The 24,128-nt window shown below is 42.7% G+C and overlaps 1 protein-coding gene across 1 annotated transcript in view; it reads right to left on the bottom strand.

Moving 5' to 3' along the window:
- chd9 (chromodomain helicase DNA binding protein 9) overlaps positions 1 to 22,723 on the bottom strand; it is a 154,312-nt gene extending 131,589 nt beyond the window's left edge. Inside the window, 3 exon segments of the mRNA XM_061668941.1 lie at positions 8,708 to 9,067; positions 9,069 to 10,247; positions 22,312 to 22,723. Of these exon segments, the coding sequence (XP_061524925.1) occupies positions 8,708 to 9,067; positions 9,069 to 10,145 (1,437 nt within the window). The 5' untranslated portion in view covers positions 10,146 to 10,247; positions 22,312 to 22,723.
- Positions 22,724 to 24,128: the final 1,405 nt, after the last annotated feature.

The raw sequence follows: 24,128 nt of genomic DNA, 5'->3' as shown, positions 1-24,128 counted from the left end.
AATAATAAAACAACGCCAATTACTAGTAAAATTACAGTTATGGCAATGACTGCAGAGCTGTCAACCTAGAGAAATTCACTTTCAGAACAATGAATGTCTCAATTTCCCTATTTTTTAATATTATGTCAAGAACATTACAGAGGGACAGTTATTGCATTTGCAGTTATTTCATTTCATTTATTTGGATTCTTCCTGGAGTCCGCATGCACCATTGCCATCTTTACACCGCAATACACCATTACAAAAAAACATGTAGACAAATCAACAAGTCACAAACCCCTCACAACAATGACAACAACACTATGTCATATAATGAAATGTGTCATTTAAATTTTAATGACATATGTCATTTAAAAATAAAAACATTTATTGTTCAAATTTAATTTATTGGTCAATTTCACAACATCATTATTACTATATGATCGTTAATAAAGCATGGCTTCAATATTTGTTATTTTAAAGTATTTATTGCTATCATGATGACGGAAAAGCAACGCTGTTTCCATAATTCATTGCGACATGGACATTTTAATTATTATTATAATTTATTATCACTGGGGTATTTTAATGAAAGAATGTCACAGAAACATCAGAACTGTTTTAAAATGTGAAAAAATACTTTCTATCAGAAATACAGAACATCTACACTGCTCATATGGTCCATGTCATTCGGTCATCTGTATTTAGTAACTATATAAAGGCTTGGTAATACATACAATATAATATGTTCACCATTGCCATAGTTTCCCTTCTGTTCTTCTAATGTATTTCAAGGGCATTTTTGGTCAAGGTAAGCCTCCTGTGCCCCCCAACTGTGTTTGTTTGCAAATGGGGGGGAAGGGGGTCCTGCAACATGCGGCGATGTGAAGATACATGGTCATACAAAGTGTGAACAAGGGCGGTGTTATTTGGGTGCTGTTTTCGACCTTGGCGAATTCCGTTAGTGAAGGCATCAAAACAGCGATTGAAAGCGGGTACAAACTAAAGCCACAAGTTGAAAATCTCTATGGTCCAAAACAAACTCAGACACCACTAACCAATAGATAAAGAAAGTGACCTCACGTGGTTGGTTGTGACGCATTTTGGTTTGCTTGGACTTTTTACAGTTTGAAAAGAAACAGAACCATGGGGGGAGGGGGGGACAGAGACAAGTTTACCTAATGCATCAACGGCTTTGGACCAGAATTACAGGGGGGCCTCTGTTTACGACAGTACCAACACAAGGTATTTCAAGGTTACAAACGGCGTGCAACCAACTTGGTTGTACAGCAGTTCAAGCATAAAGTTTCACAGAGCACAAGAAGGCATGCTAACATTACACTCTTAGTGTCTCGTATGACTTCAAAGACTTCCGCCAGGTTTCGAATGTTTTCATAAGGACGTTGTCAAGTAAAAAGACCACATGGCTTCTGTCAAAAGTCACGTGACTGTGCTTAAACTGTGACTGACTTTGCCTCTGGACGTGTCACCACCAAAAGTCTCTGTGGATGCTACTAGGTAACTCGCAAAGGAAAGATACGGGATCTGCCTGAAGCCTGTTACAGCCAGCTCAGGCAATCACCAAGCATCTCCCCACCAACCCCTCATTTATTTTCTCTCACTCATGCGTTTCCTTGCTGTCTCATTCCCTTCCTTTCTTTCCGAAACTGTCCATCTTTTTCCATGAGCTACTGCTCTCCTCATCTGCCCTTCCCCCCTACCCAGAGTGCTCTCCTTCACACTTTTCCCCCCTCCTCTTCCTCCTACTGCCTTGCCCCGTTCATGCGTGCGCGTGAACTCGCAGCCACTGTGGCAGCTATCACAACAACGAGCAACCTTCCCCCACACTCCACTCCAGTGTGCTCCTGGCTTGCCCTGACCCACATCTTGATATAGCCCTAAGTATGCTTACAGCTAAGTCCTGAAGACACTCCACTCTTAGCCTAATCAGGCCTAACCTGCTGTCGGTGCATGGGGAAGATAGACAAGCCTGGCTGGACGGACCGTCGTCTTAATCATTATTTTCTCCAGGCTTTCTCTTACAACCTCAATTCCAATGAAGTTGGGACGTTGTGTTAAACATAAATTAAAACAGAATACAATGAGTTGCAAATCATGTTCGACCTATATTTAATTGAATACACTACAAGGACAAGATATTTAATGTTCAAACTGATAAACTTTATTGTTTTTAGCAAACAATTTTATGGCTGCAACACGTTCAAAAAAAGCTGGGACAGGGTCATGTTTACTACTGTGTTACTTTTCTTTTAACAACATTCAATAAACGTTTGGGAACTGACAAGTCCACATTTCAAATTGTTTTGGGAAATTGGGGATGTCGTGTCCTCCGGGCCAAAGAGCAAAAGTACCATCCTGACGGTTATGGACACAAAGTTCAAAAGCCAGCATCTGTGATGGTATGGGGCTGTGTTAGTGCCAATGGTATGGGTAACTTACACATCTGTGAAGGCACCATTAATGCTGAAAGGTACATACAGGTTTTGGAGAAACAAATGCTGCCATCCAAGCAACATCTTTTTCATGGACGCCCCTGCTTATTTCAGCAAGACAATGCTAAAGCACATTCTGCACGTGTTACAACAGCGTGGCTTCGTAGTAAAAGAGTGCGGGTACTAGACTGGCCTGCCTGCAGTCCAGACCTGTCTCCCATTGAAAATGTGTGGCGCATTATGAAGCGTAAAATACGACAACGGAGACCCCGGACTATTGAACAGCTGAAGCTGTACATCAAGCAAGAATGGGGAAGAATTCCACCTACAAATCTTCAACAATTAGTGTTCTCAGTTCCCAAACGTTTATTGAATGTTGTTAAAAGAAAAGGTGATGTAACACAGTGGTAAACATGACCCTGTCCCAGCTTTTTTGGAACGTGTTGCAGCCATATAATTCTAAGTTACATTAAATATCTTGTCTTTGTAGTGTATTCAATTAAATATAGGTTGAACATCATTTGCAAATCATTGTATTCTGATTTTATTTATGTTTAACACAACAACCCAATTTCATTGGAATTGGGGCTGACAATCCCGCCCAAACAAGACGATTGCCTACTACATCAGTGTGTTTTATCTGGGCATAGCTAGTTACAGATCACACGATTGGTCAGATTGACGTCTATTACACCCCATGGAAGAACAGAAATGTTCTTTTAATGTTAAAGTGGAAAGTGACAGCAGGTGACATTTTAGTCACATGCTGGTGATGGTGTACCATAATTTCTCATGAATAATGCAGAATCCCCCCCAAAAAAATTGTCAAAAGTCAATAGTGCGCATTATACATAGGTATAGGGGCAAATGCGGGGGGGGGGAACTTTCATATTTTATAAATGTATGCCGCCATCTAGTGGTTATGAAAAAGCTGTACACGTTCATTCCAAAATGCCATCACCACCTCGAGGTTATGAGAGAGGTGTACATTTTCATTCTAATATGCCACCGCGACCTAGTGGTTATAAAAAAGGTGTAGCCTACTCTTTCATTCCAATATGACAAGGGCTGCATATATGTACAGTTGTGCTCATAAGTTTTCATAACCTGGCAGAATTTGTGAAATATTGTTGATGTTTTCTTTTTTTTTTTTTAATATGACTGATGACTGAACATAATTTTTTTATATGTTTATGTTTTGTTTAATGATAATGCTTTTCTGAAATGCTTAATTTGAATCCCATGAATATAAATTAAATGTGGTTCGTCTGGGCCTTCATGTTTTCTTCAAAGAATTGTACCCAGCTTTCAAATTCGGCCTGGGTAATCAAACATAAGAGCACAGCTGTGTGTTTTCTAATTTACTAAATAAAAGTAGGGCTGTGAATTTCAAAATAAGAGCAAGTAAATTAAAAACTGTGTAACGTGTTCAAATAAAGTGCTTAACTTCAGAATTATTCTTTACAAACACAAACAAAATACAGATAATTTCATGTTTTGATCATATCGGTAGAGGCAAAATCATGCATTGTAAAAATGTAGGTATACATAGGTAGAAGGGTTTTCCAGAATTTTGAGGGCAACTTTGGGGGTGCGCATTATACACGAGAAATTACGGTACTCAGCGTTCCCCTTGGTTCAACATACCACCTACGCCGCCGCCTTCTTGATCGATTTTGCAGCATGATTAAAAGCATCATCTGGTTATCTAGGTCCATTTGTTCGAGCAGACAATGTTCCACAGTCGTCAGTGTTGTTACTTTGTTCCTTGTTACGCATAGGAAAGTAAAAATGGCTACCGGAAATGGCCACAAAATGCAGAGGAAACTGCACTCTGTGGTGTCCTAGCCAATACCAGCCGTAGCGACACCCCCGACTTGGAGGAGAACTGCAGTACATTTTCAAAACTGCACGCGTGGGTTGCGCTCGAGTATAAAGCCAAACTGCGCACGGGACAGCTGCAGTGACATCAGCGCGGTCACCGCCCGCGCGAGTATAAAGAAGCCTTAAGAAGGGTGTATTGTAGTGCTGTGCAAAAAGGGAAAAAAATCTTATATCCCATCCATCCATCCATCCATTTTCTGAGCCGCTTATCCTTACAAGGGTCGCGGGAGTGCTGGAGCCTATCCCAGCTATCATTGGGCAGGAGGCGGGGTACACCCTGAACTGGTTGCCAGCCAATCGCAGGGCACACATAAACAAACAACCATAAGCACTCACATTCACACCTAGGGGCAATTTAGAGACTTCAATTAATCTACCATGCATGTTTTTGGGATGTGGGAGGAAACCATAAATATAGGTAATTGTATATCCCCAATAACGATATATATCTCAATATATTATCTTTCCTTAAAATTACATGAAAACGAGCTGGGTGTGCAAGTCTGGTCCCTTTGTGCGAATGCACACTGCACTGAGTCCGTTTATTGAACAGAACTCACACATGAGCAGTGTATCGTAATATAACAGTTGCCTCTTTAGCACGTCATCCCTGCACCCCACTCTCCACACATGACCAATCATCCAGCCATTTTCTTTACCGCTTATCCTCACTAGGGTCGCAGGCTGCTGGAGCCTATCCCAGCTATCTTCGGGCTGGAGGCGGGGTACACCCTGAACCAATCGCCAGCCAATCGCAGGGCACATATAAACAAACAACCATTCGCACTCACATTCACACCTTCGGGCAATTTTAGAGCCTTCAATCAACCTCCCAACGCATGTTTTTGGGATGTGGGAGGAAACCGGAGTGCCCGGAGAAAACCCACACAGGCACGGGGAGAACATGCAATCAACCCACACTTAATCCAACAGTTACATTTGAGTCACAGTTAGATTGCGCGTGAATCGATTAGTCCTGCCTTGACAGTGATGCACAATGACAACGTAAAATAAAGTTTTTTTTGTGTTAGAGTCTTGGACGCTAAAACAGAGCTAACCAAATAACCCACACATCAATATAATGATATAAACGATACAGGGTTATACTCTCTTGGTTTGATTGGTCATGCCTAGAGAGGGACGGCGGGGTGACGTAATTATTTTTCTCCCACCCAGGCAGACACTTTTTGCCATAAGAAATTGACGCAACCTCAAGGGATTTCACTGCATGATAGCAGCAACAAGTACCACACGAATGAGTGAATGTCGCATTTAACACACCACTGCTGACCGCACAGTCGGTGCTCAGAGTGATTGACAATTAGGGATGTCACAATCCAACTTTTTCACTTCCGATCCGATACAGATATTGTAGCCTTGAGTTTTGGCCAATACCGGTCTGATCCGATATCAGCAATAATCATATATACTTTACTTATTTTGGAGTATGAAATGTTACAATAGGCTCGAACAATTGATATTACTCAAACAGATAACAATAATCAGCAACAGTAAGTGTGAGAAAAACTGACCCATTTATTATTAACCAATGGGTAACATGAAGTAACTTTAAACATAGGAATGTACTACAATAAATAATAAAATAATACAAATTATATTAGATAATCCTGAAAAAGAATTTCAATAAAACAATGTCAAAAAATATTTAAATTGCAACATCCATCCATCCATTTTCTGAGCCGCCTATCCTCACTAGGGGCGCGGGAGTGCTGGAGCCTATCCCAGCTATCATCGGGCAGGAGGCAGGGTACACCCTCAACTGGTTGCCACCCAATCGCAGGGCACATACAAACAAGCAACCATCCGCACTCACATTCACACCTACAGGCAATTGAGAATCTTCCGTTAACCAACCATGCATGTGTTTGGGATATGGGAGGAAACCGGAGTGCCCGGAGAAAACCCACGCAGGCATGGGGAGAACATACATCCACACCGGCGGGGCCGGGGATTGAACCCCGGTCCTCAGAACTGTGAGGCAGACGCTCTAACAGTCGTCCACCGTGCCGCCTTAAATTGCAACATAAACACTTAATTTAAACATAGGCATATTCTACATTCTAGATTAAATAAAAAATACATTTGAAAACTATGAAAAATAACCAATAAATAATAAATACAAATTATACTATTAAAATGGCAAAATAACAATTCAGTCTCAATTCAGTTCTTTTTTTTACTGTCAGTGTATGGTGGGAACAACATTTGGTTTCTCCACATCGCACTGCGTCTGGGGTATAGTTTTAGTTGCTGTTCCTGCTGTGCACATTTTGACCTCTGAGTGGCAGTATGGTGCACACGAGATACACACTTGCAGTCACAAAGAAAGTATAAGTCATGATCGAATATTTTTAATATAACTCGTTTTTCATCTAGTCTGAAGAATATATGCCTGAGAGTATTGTTATAGTCTGCTTTTGTATGTGTTTATACAGCGTCTGTGTACCAATATTAATTATTTGGAGAGATATAAGTGCCGCAAATTCAATGGTATTTTGCATTTATTAGCTTGGAGCTAGCAATTTTTCTGAACAAAAACGAAGAAAGAAACGAAGTCTGTGATCGTGATATAATTCCCGTCAATCTCGGTGATCAGTTGTGCGCTTATTTTGCGGGAATGTGTCTGAAAACAGCCAATCAGTTGTCCTTTTCTTTGTCCGCTTCAGCTTCCTAGTTCATTCATTCATTCATTTTCCGTACCGATTATCCTCATTAGGGTCGCGCGTGTGCGCGAGCCTATCCCAGCTGACTCTGGGTGAGAAGCAAGGTACACTCTGAACTGGTCGCCAGCCAATCGCAGGGCACATATAAACAAACAAACCATTCACGCTCAAACTCAAATCTACGGACAATTTAGAGTCTTCAATTAACCTACCATGCATGTTTTTGGGATTTGACCCCGGGTGAGGCAGATGTGCTAACCAGTCGCACACCGTGCCACCTATATATAAAATATTTAAATTAATTCACAACCTTCCAATTGTTAGTTGTGGGAGTAAACAAAAACAGCTCCTCGTCGGCTGGCCCGGCCCGTAGCGAGATCAAAACTCATCCAACTCAGCCGTTGTTACACGGAACATGCCACATTGGCGGCAGCCACTCTTCACCCGGCTCCGGACCAGCGATGGAGGTGGCTGGTCGCGCCGCGAGTTTCCAACGTCATTTGTGGGGCACAGTCTCCAAAGCAACGTGGAACATTGCTATAACTAGCAAATGTCCAAAGTATGTCGGTGCCCTCAAAAACAGGCAACACTGTGTTTATTACATTGAAGAAGTACCACCCAAGTGATGATGTGGAAATAAATAAAAAAGCAAGCACAGCCAGTCACTCACTGCTGTCAGCACACGTACATGTAGCATTAGCAGTTAGTCACTGCTAGCAGTGAGGCCACCAGACCAAAGCAACCAATCAATGAATCGTGTCATCTTTGGCAAAACTAATCTGTATTGTTATTAAAGATGATGCACCTCTGAAATGAGTAATGTTATCAGGGACTGGACTTTACAATCCAAGGTGTCTTCACTATCGCCGAGGGGGCAGTTTGTTTTTTTTGTACCTCCAAAAATACTTAGGACTTCAAACTAGTGCATTGCTGTAATGTTATATTTTTCTACATTCGTTGCACTGTTGAGTGAAAATTGTGCTTATACTGTATTTTTCTATTGGTATTTTATTTGCCTTATTTGCCAATATCATGGTGGGGTTAACGTTTTGAATATTGACAATGAGGAATATTGTTAATAAAACGCATTAGTAAAATGTTGAACTATTCTGTAGCTTCTTTAGTTTGACTATTTCTAACTAATATAAAGTTTTAAATTAAAAAATTGTTTTAATTTAAATTTAAAAAAAAATCAATGGATGAATGGTTGAGTCATCAATGGAATAGTCCAAACCCCACAATCAAAACTGCACTGCTCGTCCTTTATGGACCAGGAAGTAAAAAAAAAATTAAAAAAAAAAAATTTTTTTTAAAAAAAGTATGTGAACCCTTTGGAATTCTTTAAATGTCTGCATAAATTGGTCCTAAAATGTGGTCTGATCATCTAAACCACAAGAATAAACAGTCTGCTTTAACTAATACCACACAAACAATTATATATTTTAATATTTATAAAGGAAGCAACGATAAATCGACAACTAATCAATTATCAAATCAATCAATAACGATTTTAGATAACTAATTAATCGTTTAGAGACCTTGTTTAACTTAAAATTGTCCAAATCCTCGGAATTTCAGCCTCTCAACAGTACACAAATGTAAGTTTTTGGAAAGTGGGAGAACCCAGCCTGTGAACCACAAACAACTATCCTAGGCCTAAAAAAACCTACCAAATATACACGTAGGTAAAAACAAATATTGTGTTACCTCTTCTTCCTTTTGTCCAACAGGTGTCTGTGTCCTGTGCTCAGGGCCCCATGCCTGGCTAGAGTCCACCCAGGAACAGTTAGATTGATCTGGTTGGCTGAGCGCGGCCTCCAGCTGGGGCAGGAAGTCAGGCAGGAGGTCGGGGGGCTCTAACCCTGCCAAATGTTCATCCTGAGCTTCCGATGCCAAGACATTGTCCCCTAGGGATGGGTATCCATTAGCGTTGATGGCTCCGCAGTGCTGAGGCTGCTCAGAGGGTAAGTGGTGGGCCATGCTCGGGTAGCAGCTCATTGATTCCCCAAATATCTCGGACAACTTGTTGTTTCCCTGTGTTTCTCCGCGACAGCGTAAAGCCCGGTAAATGACATTCCTCGGCCTGGTTAACTGATGAGGATGGAAACTGACATGCTGCCCCTGAGAGCTCGGGCAGAGCTGCCACAAGGGGAGTGGTGGTGGGCCGAGCCGCCGCCAACACCGAGGACAAAGACGGCCGACTGAGACTGTCAATTTCTGGCTCCCCGGGGTAGGAGGGGTACTGAGCAGCTTGGTAAGTGGTGACTGAACTCACAGAGTAAGTGGGCAGTGAGCGAACCAAAGATGACGAATCCATGGGTTGGTTATTTTCAGACATTCCTAATCTACAGGAGAAGCTGCGCGGTTGTTGCTGCTGCAAGCAAGATCCCGGCAGAGGGTCACTTTGACTTGGCACAACCGCTGAATGAAACCTTCTTCCTAACGCAGTTAGCTGATGTTGGTCCTGCTGTGGACTCTGGTAAGCCTGCTGCTGGCTCCGAGGCTGCCTCCCCTGGTGAAAGGGGAAACCGTGATGATGTCGTTGCTCCAAAGATATGGCCTGCATGTTCATTTGTTGATGCTCACGCTGGTTAAATAGTTGTTGTGGGTGGCTTTGCCGTTGTTGCTGCAGACGCATTCTGTACTGCTGCGGATGATGTGTTTGTTGCTGTCTGACATGTACTTGCTGGTTGTACAGTTGCTGCTGATGCTGGGACAAGGGATGATACATGTGACCATTCTGTTCCTGATTCCCCCACATTGGGCTGCTATTATTGAAGAACAACCCATTGGACTGAGGTAGTTGGCTCACAGGTACGTCGTGGTACTGGCCCTGTTGCTCTGCTGCCATGCCACCTGTACCCCCAGGACTAGAAAATGGTTGTCCAATGGGATTCTGTGTCTTAATTCCAATGTAATGTCCCATCTGCTGACTGTAAGAGGGCCCGGCTTGCTGGGTGGATGTGGAAGACACGGGCAACATTAGGTCTTGGTTCTTCCCTGGAGCGAGAGGGTCCACTTGGATGGGCTCAAAGTCAGGGCCGAGACTGAGCTCATCCACAAACGATGGAGCTGAGGGGAAGCCGTCAACATCCACCCCTTCCAGACCTCCACCAAAGAGGTTGGGGTCATCAAAAAAATCCATGGCGGAGCTGTGACGGTTGCCGGAAGCTTCTGAAGTTCACTGGATCCACTTTGGGTCTGATGAACCACAGTGGTCAAAGAGCTATGGCATCATGTCACGAGTCTGTAAAAACAGGGGACACAAAAAATATTCGATCAAACAAACAGTATCAGTACACCTGGGCTGCAGAATTAATCAAATTGTAATCCTGATTGCGATTTTGGTTGCCACGATTAAAGGAGCCTTATTGTCTGTGATTTTTTCCACTTAAAATGCGGGCACTCCTGCATATGAAAAGTGCTTCATTTGCAGCAGTGCCCGCAACCTAGTCAGCCAGCCAGCAGGGGGAAAATGTATGGTTAAGGCTTCATTAAGGGCTGACCCCGCGCTCCGTAGCAAACTTCAAAATAAAAGCTTAAAATGGCATAGATCTCCGATGTAGTGCTTTATGAAGCTTTTATTTTGAAGTTGGCCCTCTCAGCTACGTTGGAAGAGGGGGCGTGACACGGTAAGACACTATTAACAATCATTGTACCAGCTACCTTGATTTCAGCTTTTCAGCTGGCCTGACCGCAGTAAAAAAAAAATAATAATAATATATATATGCCAGTAGTAAATAGCGGGAAACACAACTGTGAAGTTCTTTGCAGTTTGTGACGGAGACGTACCCTTCCTTGACAATTCACAATATTGATGGGGATTTTCAAATGAAAAGTCAGTGCTTACAGCCTAATGTTATTGCATTTTACTGTATTCCCTTAAATTGCAATTTGTGATTGCACTTTGTAATATTTATTCAGCTAGCCCTTGGTAAAGTAGAATTTTTGGGGGTAAAAAAAGTTCTATCATTTCTTATTTCGATTCATTTTGCACTGAAAACTGTTACATATTGTTTGTTGAAAAAAAAAAATAATAAAAAAAAAAATAAAGATTTTTCTCTAACGAAGAATAATCTGGACTGATAATCGTCATTACCATATCCACCCATCCATTTTCTGAGCCGCTTCTCCTCACTAGGGTCGCGGGCGTGCTGGAGCCTATCCCAGCTTTCATCAGGCAGGAGGCGGGGTACACCCTGAACTGGTTGCTAGCCAATCGCAGGGCACATACAAACAAACAACCATCCACACTCACATCCACATCTACGGGCAATTTAGAGTCTACAATTAATGCATGTTTTTGGGATGTGGGAGGAAACCGCAGGGCCCGGAGAAAACCCACGCAGGCACGGGGAGAACATGCAAACTCCACACAGGCGGGGCCAGGGATTTAACCTGGGTCCTCAGAACTGTGAGGCTGACGCTCTAACCAGTGGGCCACCGTGCTGCCGTCATTACCATATTGATTAAAATAATTGTGATTATTATTTTGGCCATAATCATTCTGCCCTAGGTACACTATTTCATCAAAGGGGTGTTTCGGGCCCATTCCAATGAAGTTGTGTTAAACATAAATAAAAACAGAATACAATGACTGGCAAAAAAAATTCAACCTATATTTAATTGAATACACTACAAAGACAAGATATTTAAAGTTCAAACTGATAAACGTCATTGTTTTTAGCAAATAATCAAGTGAGAATTTTATGGCTGCAACGCTTCAAAAAAGCTGGGACAGGGTCATGTTTACCACTGTGTTCCATCACCTTTTCTTTTAACAACGTTCAATAAACATTTGGGAACTGAGGACACTAATTGTTGAAGCTTTGTAGGTTGAATTATTTCCCATTCTTGCTTGATGTACAGCTTCAGCTGTTCAATAGTCCGGGGTCTCCGTTGTCGTATTTTACGCTTCGTAATGCGCCACACATTTTCAATGGGAGACAGGTCTGGACTGCAGGCAGGCCAGTCTAGTTCACGCACTCTTTCACTACGAAGCCACGTTGTAGTAACACGTGCAGAATGTGATTTGGCATTGTCTTGCTGAAATAAGCAAGGGTGTCCATGAAAAAGCTGCTTGGATGGCAGCATATGTTTCTCCAAAACCTGTATGTATCTTTCAGCATTAATGGTGCCTTCACAGATGTGTAAGTTACCCATGCCATTGGCACTAACACAGCCCCATACCATCACAGATGCTGGCTTTTGAACTTTGCGTCCATAACAGTCCGGATGGCTCTTTTCCTCTTTGGCCCGGTGGACACGACGTCCACAATTTTCCAAAACAATTTGAAATGTGGACTCGTCAGACCACAGAACACTTTTCCACTTTGCGTCAGTCCATCTTAGATGAGACCAGTTCAGGGTGTAGTCCGCCTTTCGCCCGAAGTCAGCTGGGATAGGCTCCAGCGTCCCGCGACCCTAACCAGGATAGGCGGTGTTGAAAATGGATGGATGGATGGGTTTTCTGAAGTGTTCCTGAGCCCATGTGGTGATATCCTTTACACATTGATGTCAGTTTTTGATGCAGTGCCGCCTGAGGGATCGAAGGTCACAGGCATTCAATGTTGGTTTTAGGCCTTGCCGCTTAAATGCAGTGATTGCTCCAGATTCTCTGAACCTTTTGATGATATTATGGACCGTAGATGATGAAATCCCTAAATGCCTTGCAATTGTACGTTGAGGAACATTGTCCTTAAACTGTTCGACTATTTTCCTCACGCACTTGTTCACAAAGAGGTGAACTTCGCCCCATCTTTGCTTGTGAATGACTGAGCAATTCGGGGAAGCTCCTTTTATACCCAATCATGGCACCCACCTGTTCCCAATTAGCCTGCTCACCTGTGGGATGTTCCAAACAGGTGTTTGATGATCATTCCTCAACTTTCTCAGTCTTTTTTGGCACCTGTCCCAGGTTTTTTGGAACATGTTGCAGCCATAAAATTCTAAGTTAATGATTATTTGCTAAAAACAATAAAGTTGATCAGTTTGAACATTAAATATATTGCCTTTGTAGTTTATTCAAATAAATATAGGTTGAACATGATTTGCAAATCATTGTATTCTGTTTGTATTTATGTTTAACACAACATCCCAACTTCATTGGAATTGGGGTTGTATGTTTGTGGGAAACTGAAGCCTAACCCAGCTGACATTGTCACCAGTCAGTGTTCGCACTGCCCACGGCGAATTGAAACAGGGTGCGGTGATGTGAATATTGCCCATGTTAGCGAATCAAAATCGCCCACATCAAATCCCTGCCTGATAAAAGTTAGAATGAGCACGCTCATTCTGCTGTGTGTGAATGGTGTTAGTGGTTTAGTTTCTCCCCCGCTTCATAAAATGTTTAAATTTGTCACCGACACATTAGGGAGGAGAAGACCCGGTGCGGCTTGGCATCTTGGCAGCAGATTACCGCAATTTACGTTTGAAATGTCGATGGTCAATGTGACCTGCAATTCACACTAGTTTTCACAGCTAGCTGTATTCGTCATCAATGCACCAGCCGTTAATCCCAGTTTGGTTGTGTCATGTCGACCGGGTGTCATAGCTGGCTTGGGCAAGGGCCGTAGCTAGTCATTTGGAGACCCAAGGCGAACACAGTCCCCACAACCATATCCAATAACCCCCCCCCCCCCCCCCCCCCCCCCCCCCCACCACCACCACCATATACGCATTAACTGTTGTATTTCAATGACATTTTGACAAAAGGTGAGTTATACAATTTGAACCACTGTGTCCTGCTTATGAAATATATGATCTTAAATTAGTCCACTAATATTTTCCAGCAACAATGTTGAATATGAATGTTTATTTACGAGCGATGGAATTTGAGAAAAGTACTTAAGATCCTTCTTGAGGTTTATTACACAACAAATGGGTCATCTCAACACTTTTACTGTAATTGATAAGACCAATCAACATTTAATAGTTTACCATTTCAACTGCTTTAATGTCTTGGTGATGAAAAGCATCACTCATCACGCTCCCCTTTAGCTCTAGTGGAAACTCTCAGCTGACATTGACTGCAGTGCTACTGCTACTGGCAAGAGCATCATTATACAGTATTACATGTTTTCAAGGAATGAAGTTAAATCAATCAGTCAATATTCTACCGTCATGGAAGGTTTTCTTTTTCAGAATCAGAATCAGTTTATTGCCATTGTCAGTGAAAGGTACATTCACAACTAGGAATTTTTCTCGGTCCAATGGTGCAACTTGACGCATACTGTAGATGGTACTAATGAAAATAATAAAATGAAAAATTCAAATATAAATAGACTAAGAAGAAGAAAAATAAACAATGTGCAATAAGAAAAAACGGTGTCCAATAAGCATCAAGTGTCGGTGTGACGTTTTAATGGGTGAAACCGGCTTATTTAGAGTTTATGAGTCGGACGGGCGAGGGGAAGAAGCTGTTCATGTGGCGGGAGGTTCTGGTCGGGATGGACCGTAGCCTTCTGCCTGAGGGAAGAGGGTCGAACAGGCTGTGTCCAGGGTGTGTAGGGTCAGCTGTAATCCGACCTGCACGCACCCATGGCCTGGAGACGTACAAGTCCTGGATGGATGGGAGCCTTCAGCCGATCACCTTCTCAGGAGCATGTAAAGTGCACTGCAGTCTGTGCCTGTCCCTGGCAGTGGCACCAACATACCACATGGTGGAGGGGGTGAGGATGGACTCAATAATGACCATGTAGAACTGCACCAACATCTTGGCTGACAGCTTAAATTTCCTCAGCTGCTGTAGGAAGAATATCCTCTGCTGGGCCTTTTTTATGAGGGCTCCCAATTGAGGTCCTGGGTGATGGTGGTGCCCAGGAAACGGAAGGAGTTAACGATGGAGCTGGGGAAGTCTCTGAGGGTAAGGGGGCACCGTGGGGCTGTGACTTTCCTCAAGTCAATGATCATCTCTTTTGATTTCTGGGTGTTGAACTCTAGGTTGTTGCTGTTGCACCAGGACACCAGCCAGTCCACCTACCTCCTGTAGGCAGACTCGTCGTCCGAGATAAGCTTGATGAGGGTGGTGTAGTCAACAATCTTGATAAGTTTTACGGATTGATTGGATTTAATTCATTGGATTTTTCCAACTCAATAGTAAAATAAAGATGTGTTATTAATATCAATTCATCATAGCATTTAGGCGTGGCCTACACTAAAGAGTTATTTGTTGGTTGTATCCAATGTTGTGTTGGTCCTCTAGAATAATTTATTTCTTCATTTAGTGAATAATGCTGAAGATAAACTTCACCCCTTCCCACCCCACCAAAAAATAAAAATAATAAATTGCACGCTAAATCGCAATGTAAGTGTTCAGACCTCGTCCTGATTGATGACTAGGTAGTTATAATTTGGACCACATCGTTAAAAGTTTATTGGCATGCCAATGACGAGGACTGAAGACCGAAATTTCTTGTGTATAATGCGCACCCATGTATAATACGCATCCTCCAAAGTTGACCTAAAATGTTTGGAAAACCCTTCTACCTATATATAATGCATTTTTACAATGCATGATTGTGCTTCTACCGATATGATCAAAACGAAAGTTAAGCACTTTATTTGAACACGTAATACTATTTCTTTATTTACTTGGTCCTACTTTGAAATTCACAGCCCTACTTAAGTACGTAAATTAGAAAACACAGTTGTGCTCATATATTTGATTACCCATGCATAATTTGTAAGATAGGTACAATTATTTAAAGAAAACATGAAGGACCAGGTGAAACACACTTAATTGTATTTTAATGGAATTCAAATTTAACAGTCAAGCATTTCAGAAAAGCATTATTATGAAGCAAAACATAACCATAAAGAAATTAATGATGGTTGTTGGTCAGTCATCAGTCGTATTTAAAAACAACAACAATATTTCACAAATTCTGCCTGGGTATATAAACTTATGAGCACAACTGTACATATATGCAGTCATACTACCCCTGTCATATTGGAATGAAAGTGTACGCTACACCTTTTTTATAACCACTAGTTGGCGGTGGCGTATTAGAATGAAAGTGTAAACCTCTCTCATAACCACTAGGTGGCAGTGGCATTTTGGAATGAAAGTGTACAGCCCTTTCATAACCACTCGATGGCAGCATACATTTATAAAATGTGAAATTGTTTTCCCTTTGACCCTATACCTATATATAATGTGCACTATTGACTTTTGACAATTTGGGGGGGGGGGGGGTAATGCGCATTATACACGAGAAATTACGGTAAGTGTTGCTAAAGGTTTACGCACATAAACCCACGTGATGTTGTGGCTAACTATACACTAGTGTGGCTGTGAGATTTTTATGCTGTTTAGCCACATTTGCTAAGAGGTTTCATGACCCAGTACCAACCCTTATAGTCAATCAGAGGACACAAGACAAACAACCAATTATACTCACAGTCACACACAGAGGCAGTTTAGAGTAGAGTTAATCTGTTTTAGGGATGCAGGAGGAAGTTCAGAGTATTTGGGAAAAATAACGCACACAAGCAAGGCGAGAACATGTAAACGCCATATGGTCCAATGGCGTTTCAGACCTGGATCTCCTGAATGTGATGCAGAAAGTCTAACCACTAAATCACCACGCTGCCCTTAACTAATTTCTTTGAAATACTGGGGATTTTTCCCTGGCTTGTGCTCATTCATAAGGGGGATAATTTGGGTGAATCTTTCCCTAAGACAGGGTTGCGGGCACCAGTTGTCAAAGTAGAATGCCCTAAGCTACTTTGTTGCTTAACAAGCAGACACATACTGTATTTTATCCCCCCCTCCCCCCATCTACTTTTATCGTTCAGTCTTTCGGTGATACATGCTCGTTGATTTGTAGATTTCCATAATGGCCCTCCGTGCGGCGTTGAAACGAAGCGCTCTCAAGCCACGTAATAGCTAGGTCAGGAACTCTGCGCTGTCAATTATCTATCAGCAAGCTTTTCATGTGTGTAGCAAAAGCAGCTGGTGTTAGCCAACTGCCAGCCATCGGCAGCAGGTGCTTCTTCGTGCAACCCCTCATGCAACCCTGCCCCCCAAACCTCCCTCCTCCTGATCCCACCCACCGCAATCTTTCCCAAACTCGACAGCCAACAGAGCTGCAGCGCAGGATGCACAGGGAGGTGTTGACAGCTGATAGAATTTCAACAGCCCAGAACAGAGGCAGAAGAGGTCCTTTGAGGGCGTGTGCTTGGGGACCGCAGACAAGTGGAAGATGACAGAGGCCAGCGAATGTGCCACGGTTGTGCCGAATTGCTATTTGGCAAACTCAAGGAGATGCTTTCAAAAACATTACATTTAAACTCAGGTATTTTTAAGAATGTCAGGTGGGAATTTGCATGAATGTAAGACACGACATACACGCAATATGTATCAATAAAGTATTACACGATAAAACCACAGCTACCCCACAGATAATCATTCATCCATCCTTCCATCTATCGATCCACTTTCTATAGTGCAGGGTCTACCAGCTGGCTTTTGGCAAGAGGAAGGGTACAGCCTGGACTAGTCACCTGTAGGACACCGAAACTAAGCAGTTCCTATACAGTACATCTGATACCTACCCATTCAAATAAGAACATAAATTCTGGTTAACGAGTTTGGTGCCATTTAACAATTTGCTCTCTGATTGGCCTGAGCTTATGTGACATGATGCAACCAAAAGATTGATGCTGCAAACTGGGGGCTAGTATCATTTCATTGGATAAAATGCAGTAATAAAAGCACTCTTAGGTGTGGCTTTATTTTGTCAGCAAAGACCTAAATTCTGGAACTTGCAACAAATGTAAGAAAATAATCGTGCAGGGAGTGAAACCAAAGGAGAGTTTAAGTTTGGAGAACTGGCATTTATAGCGGATTGGGCCAGCAGACTTGTCTAAAAACGGGCACCTGTCAATGGGCAGTGATACGAACAGGTGTGCGGGGAGTGACTTAACTCAGTTCAGGACTAAATTGAAACACTTGAAAGTGGTGGATCTTTGCTGGGCCTACCCATGGGAAGAGAAACCGATGTGGAACAGTATTATTCCAATTAGCCGCACTGTTAAGTCACAATCCCACTTGGTCAAAGACATCCATCCATCCATTCATTTTCTTTACTGCTTATGCTCACTCCGGTCGCGGGCGTGCTTGAGCCTTTCCCCGGTGACTCCAGCGAGAGGTGGGGTACAACCTGGACTGGTCGCCATCGTGCTTGAGCCTTTCCCAGGTGACTCCAGCGAGAGGTGCGGTACAACCTGGACTGGTCACCAGCCAATCACCGGGCACATATAAACAACCAACCATTCACTCACATTGACAGCTATGGGAAATTTAGAGTTTTCCATTAACCTACCATGCTTGTTTTTGGGATGTGGGAGGAAACCAGAGTTTCAAAAATAAACAGCTCACAAAAGATTTGTTTAATTTCACCCCTGAAGGGTAGGAAAGTACATGAAAGACCCAACTATTTGCATGAGATTGCTTTTATGGAAATACTTGGATCAAATGTTAATTCCGTATAATACAACAACGAGCAGCAACAACAGTCCATTATAGATATTTTAGGTCAATAAATCAAACACTGTGGCAAGGAAGCTGTCTACAAGTCACATCCAAAACTGTGGCCTGATAATTTATCCAACTGTACAAATACAGTTAAGCAAATGAATCCCAAAGTAACCCAGGTTTTGCGTTTCTATTGAGAACACCAGCAAAGACAAGCAAGCATATTGTCTTTAGCGTATTGTTATGTACAGACTAAGCACAGTCACACAACTCTACCTTGACCCGATAGCCACCAGCTACAGAAACAAACAGTAGCGTGCAGGCCTCCACCAAGGCCAAACAATGACAGCAGATAATGGAATATTCATCCTTCCTATCTATCCTAGAGGTTAATATTACACTGTGCTGGATACAGTCATATATGAGATGTCTGCTGTTAAAATTTGAAAAAGGAAAAATGTTGAGCTTGATTGGTCATAAGTTGATGATGTTCCACTCCAACCCTGTAGGCGGCAGTCATGTGCCTTTTGGAGTTGACAAATCTCGGAGGGAAGAAACAATGGCAGCAAAGTGACTATTTTCACAAGGATAATTGAAAACAATACCAGTATTGCGCCCAATTGTTTCAGTTTCCTCCTCAACCTTGCGACCATGCATATACCGTATTTTCACGACCATAAGGCACACTTAAATGTCTTACATTTTCTCCAAAATGGACGCCGGGGCGCCTTATAATGCGGCGGGCCTTAAGTGTGCACAGAGTTCCAAAATCTGTAAATATTGTTGTGTGACTTTGATAAGCCCTCCGCTTGACTGACTGGGAGCATTTCCTGCCGACACGCTGCTTATATAGAGGAAAGGCGGACGTGACTGAGGACAGCATGCGGACGTTAAAGGGGGAAGGGTGCGCGTGAAAGAGGACGCTAAAGGCACGCCACCAGTAGGTATATATTAGCTAAGGACCACCGAAAATGGAACCTACGAAGAGACACGCTTACGAAGCACAGTTTAAACTGCAAGCTATCCGTTACGCGGAGGAACATGGGGATCGAGCAGCCGCGAGAGAATTCAAGATCAATGAATCCACGGTTCGCAAGTGAATGCCTGGGCTAAGGTATCTGCTTTGACTGTTGTCCGAGCTTTCGCGAAAGCCGGCATCATTGCTGAACAGCCCCCCGACAACGAGACTGACTCTGACAATGACGAGAGGTAACCCGGCATGTTTGATGGTGAAATTACCCAGCTGTTCATTTGGGATACAGAAGATGAGGACTTTGATGGATTTGTGGATGAGGGTTGATAAAAAAAATTATGTGAGTACATTGTTAACTACTTCAATAAAGTACAACCGAACTCACTGTTTACATTGTTAGATGCTTCAATAAAGTACAACGGAACTCAGTTTTGCTCCCACTGCCTTTTTAAAAACATACGCTAGAATGCATGCTAGCGTATGTTTTAGCGTGCATGCATGCTACCGTATGTTTTAAGCTAGCGAATGTTTTACCATGCCTGCGCCCAATAATACAGTGTGCCTTATGTATGTGTTAAACACAGAAATAGACCCCGTAACTGAGACTGCGCCTTTTAATACAGTGCGCCTTATGGTCGCCAAAATAGGGTAAATAATAATAATAATGCTAAGCTAATAAAAGACAAAATCAGCTGCTTTAAAAAAATTAACTGGAAAAAAGCCAGCTTTTCCCTTCACTTTTGCTGTTGAAACAGAATGGCAGGGATGAAGGTGACCCAGTAGTTTTCCGCCTTTAGTGTTTGTATCAGAAACCCTTTTAACACTGCCTGTAAAAGCCGGAATTTATCCGTCTTTTTTCCCCATGTCGCTGTTCTGTAAATACGTCAGTGATACAGAAGGGGTGGGGCATGAAAGTCATCCCAGCAACCTTCCCTCTTCGGAGCTAGTATCTGAGCTGAACTAGAGGCAGAAAACTGCCTATGTGTAAGAATATATCAATCAATATATGGCCTTAGTTCAGTTATTTGTTAAGAAAAATCAATGCCAGGTATTCTGCTACTGCAATGAGGCAGCAATCTTGAGAGACGGTGAGACACCGCACCTGTGTTTAAGGGTATATTCAGCTCTATCACTGGGTGAAAGCGAACTCTGGGGCAAATCCCACCTTTGATGTGTGCCGTGTAAATGCGAGCTCTATTGTCATGTATCAGCTGTGCCAATTATGTGTTAGTCATGTGAAAGGGACTAGAGGAAGACGTTTTGCACATGCCTAATCACCTAAATGCGGGATTGTGTGTCACTGTATAAAAGTGCACAAAGCATTTGATGGGTTCTGTGTAAAAGGTAAACCTACAATTATGGCTTGGATTGCGTAAATTGCATGAAAGTGGCTAGTGGCTGGATGTCGATGCATATCTAATCACCTGATTAAGGGATCCTGTGTCGCCATGTGGAACTGAAAATATCCAGCTTTACTGGGTTATGTGTAAAAGGTGCAGGCATAGAAATTCCAACTCTTTCATTACAGCTCTGTTGTGCCTATTTTGAGCAACCTATGTGTAAAGCAGGACAGAAGAAGTGGAATCTGACTTCATGGAGTTACCTGAATATGGGATGCTGTGTCATTGTATGAAACTGTAAATATCCAACTTCACTGGGTTCTGTGTAAAAGGCACAGGTGGATAAACGCCAGTAATTTTGTTAATTATCTTACTTTGAGATGTGGTTGTGTGAAAGTGTGCACTTTGCTTGGTTGTGGGTAAAAGGCACATGCTGATAAATGCCAGATTTGTAAAGATCCCACTTTGCTATAAAAGACATAAAAGACAGAGGGGGGTGAATGCCAGATCTTTTAATACACCACTCTGCTGTGTTCATTAAAAGGTTGAGGAAGATGAATTAAAAATGTTGCCCGATTTCAAAAGGAATAGGCTATAGCAGGTGAACAGACAACCTGTCACGCTTCTCGATACTTCCTTGTTGACATTATTCAAAGCGCGGTCAGAAATAAATTGACAATTGAGGTAGGAGCGCGTGAGGTGACGCAAAACAAGCCAGGTATTACACGTTTGCCTTCAATCGACATTTCAACATAATCCAGAGCATTATATTAGTATCTTTACACGCACCCTATCGCTTCCTACCAACTCTAGAACGAAGGGACCATCACACGCGTTGACTACCAGCTGTTTGCAGCACAACCACGACGCTGCCCAATAATATCGCCCCCGCCTACACACACACACACACGCACACACTTATTACCCCTAACTGTGCAATTTCGCCAACTATTTACCGAGGAAAAGTTCGTTTCCGTGTTCCCACGTGTCAGTTCCAGCTAAGAAGCCGAGGTCAGTAGTGTCGTAGCATCCTATAAGACACCAATGGCTCATACTATACTAGAATTCCATATGAATTAGCCAGACTATGTACATTTAATAAAGAAATGCGCAAAACTATTGTGAAGATACTGACTCTCCACTTCAGACGAGTCAAAAGGTGGATGAGAGAGGGGGCGCTTGAAGAAAGAGGGTGCAAGTGTAGGTCGGGGGTCGACGTCGATGGTGTCCGAGATCACCACCAGCACGCCGGGTGATATTTCCGGGGCTGAGTTTCGGTTTCCTTAGCGAACTGAAGGCCACCACGGACCGACCGAACGGTACCGGTCGCTGTCAGTTCAGGACCCCGGGCAACAAGCTCCACTTCGGCGGGGAAACTGCCCCAAAAGTCCGGCTAGGGTTGTTCGAAAAGTGCGTGGAACAAGTGCGACGAGGCGAGGAGTTTGACAGCTTCCTCTACGAAGGGAAGGCACAAACGCATCAAGGGAACAGAGTGGCGGGGAAGGCGGCGTTGGCTTACCCGAAACGGAGCCGGGGGAAGCGACGCCAAACGTGGACTGAATGCGTGCGTGTTCTCGGTGAAGTTGACTCCTCAGTGGGCGACCCCCAAGCCCAAGCCCAAGCCCGGCCACCAGCACCGCCACCTCCGTGGCTGCTGCTGGCTGCTTCTGTGTTGCTACCGCCGCTGCTGACGTGACTGCCGATAAGGGCACATTTGCATACTAGTGACCTCCTCCCCGATTGGACGTCCAGGCGTTCGCTGCAATTTCGCCCTGTAGAAGTGCCATTAAAAAAACTGAAACTAAAAAATGAAAAAAAATAAACCCGTTCCCCCGGACCGAGAGAGCTAGGCAGTGCGGCGGCACCCACACATGGAGAGCGGTTGATTTGATCACAGAGTCGTCGGGGCCAAAGTCCCCGTGTGTTGTGGTGTCGTGACACGGCAATGCATAAGATGGCCGCGTTAGAAGCCAAAGAAGCCAATCCGGAGAGCTTTTACTTTGGCACATGGACTACAAATCAGTCCTCCCATGCGAACATGTCAGGGGCCCCGGAGATGGCGATGGCCTCCACCACCGTGGGACTATACGGACCTCGAGTGGCCGACTCCATGTATTACAACCTTATAGCGACCTACAGTTTTTTAAATGATTTGAAAAATAATGAAAATAAAGTGCTAATGTAAAAAGCACATCAATGCTCTGTTAATTTTAAACTTTTTAGTTCGAGTTTTGTCAAGTATTGTAGCGGTATAAAATAATATTAATGCAAAAATAAAACTATTGAAAAAAACAAATAAATTCATAGTTCCGGATCTATCAGTTTCAAAGACATAGTCTAGTTCATATAAGGGCGCTAGTGTAAAAGCATCACAAAGCTGTTCACACTATTTTCAATGTTATAAGGACCGGGGTTCAATCCCCGGCCCCGCCTGTGTGGAGTTTGCATGTTCTCCCCGTGCCTGCGTGGGTTTTCTCCGGGCACTCCGGTTTCCTCCCACATCCCAAAAACATGGATGGTAGGTTAATTGACAACTCTAAATTGTCCGTAGGTGTAAATGTGAGTGCAAATGGTTGTTTGTTTATATGTGCCCTGCGATTGGCTGGCAACCAGTTCAGGGTGTACCCCGCCTCCTGCCCGATGATAGCTGGGATAGGCTCCAGCACGCCCGCGACCCTAGTGAGGAGAAGCGGCTCAGAAAATGGATGGATAGTTTTAGTTGTGAAACATTCTTCAAGTATAAAATATCAACCTAAATTATATTTAAAAAGTCTTGCTTAATTAAATGAACATTTTATTAATATTCCATTACGTATCATTCGATATTTACAAGAGATGGAATTATTAAACTTTGTATTTTTTAACTAAGAGGATTTTAATTTTGCATGTACATTTTTGATGGTCAGCTGTTTCCACAATGCTCCCAATTAGATGCATTTTCACTCCACAGATCCATCCATCCATTTTCTTTACCGCTTATCCAGACAAAAAAAAAAAAAAAAAAAAAAAAAAGGTAAAAATACTGTACATATCCCCACCAATCCAAATATTTGCATTTAAAAAAAATCTTTTAATTTTAAACTTTTGGCTCAGGAATGATGAAATTCTTTAATTTTTCTATTCTTGGACTTTTAACTTATTTTACTGGTTTGGAGTTATTTCAATAATGCTATCCCATTACACATTTTGGTGAGCCACCACATGACACAAACATTTTTTTCAATCCAATAAAATATTACATTTTGAACCCTTGAAACCAGAATTAGGAAACTGCATCCTCAACATCCTGTTTACGTTCAATATCCGCTAAAATTCCTAATCCATTAAAATACGAAA

The sequence above is a fragment of the Phycodurus eques genome, chromosome 2 (assembly GCF_024500275.1).
Source record: "Phycodurus eques isolate BA_2022a chromosome 2, UOR_Pequ_1.1, whole genome shotgun sequence".
NCBI lineage: Eukaryota > Metazoa > Chordata > Actinopteri > Syngnathiformes > Syngnathidae > Phycodurus > Phycodurus eques.
This window is presented reverse-complemented; position numbering and strand designations above follow the sequence as displayed.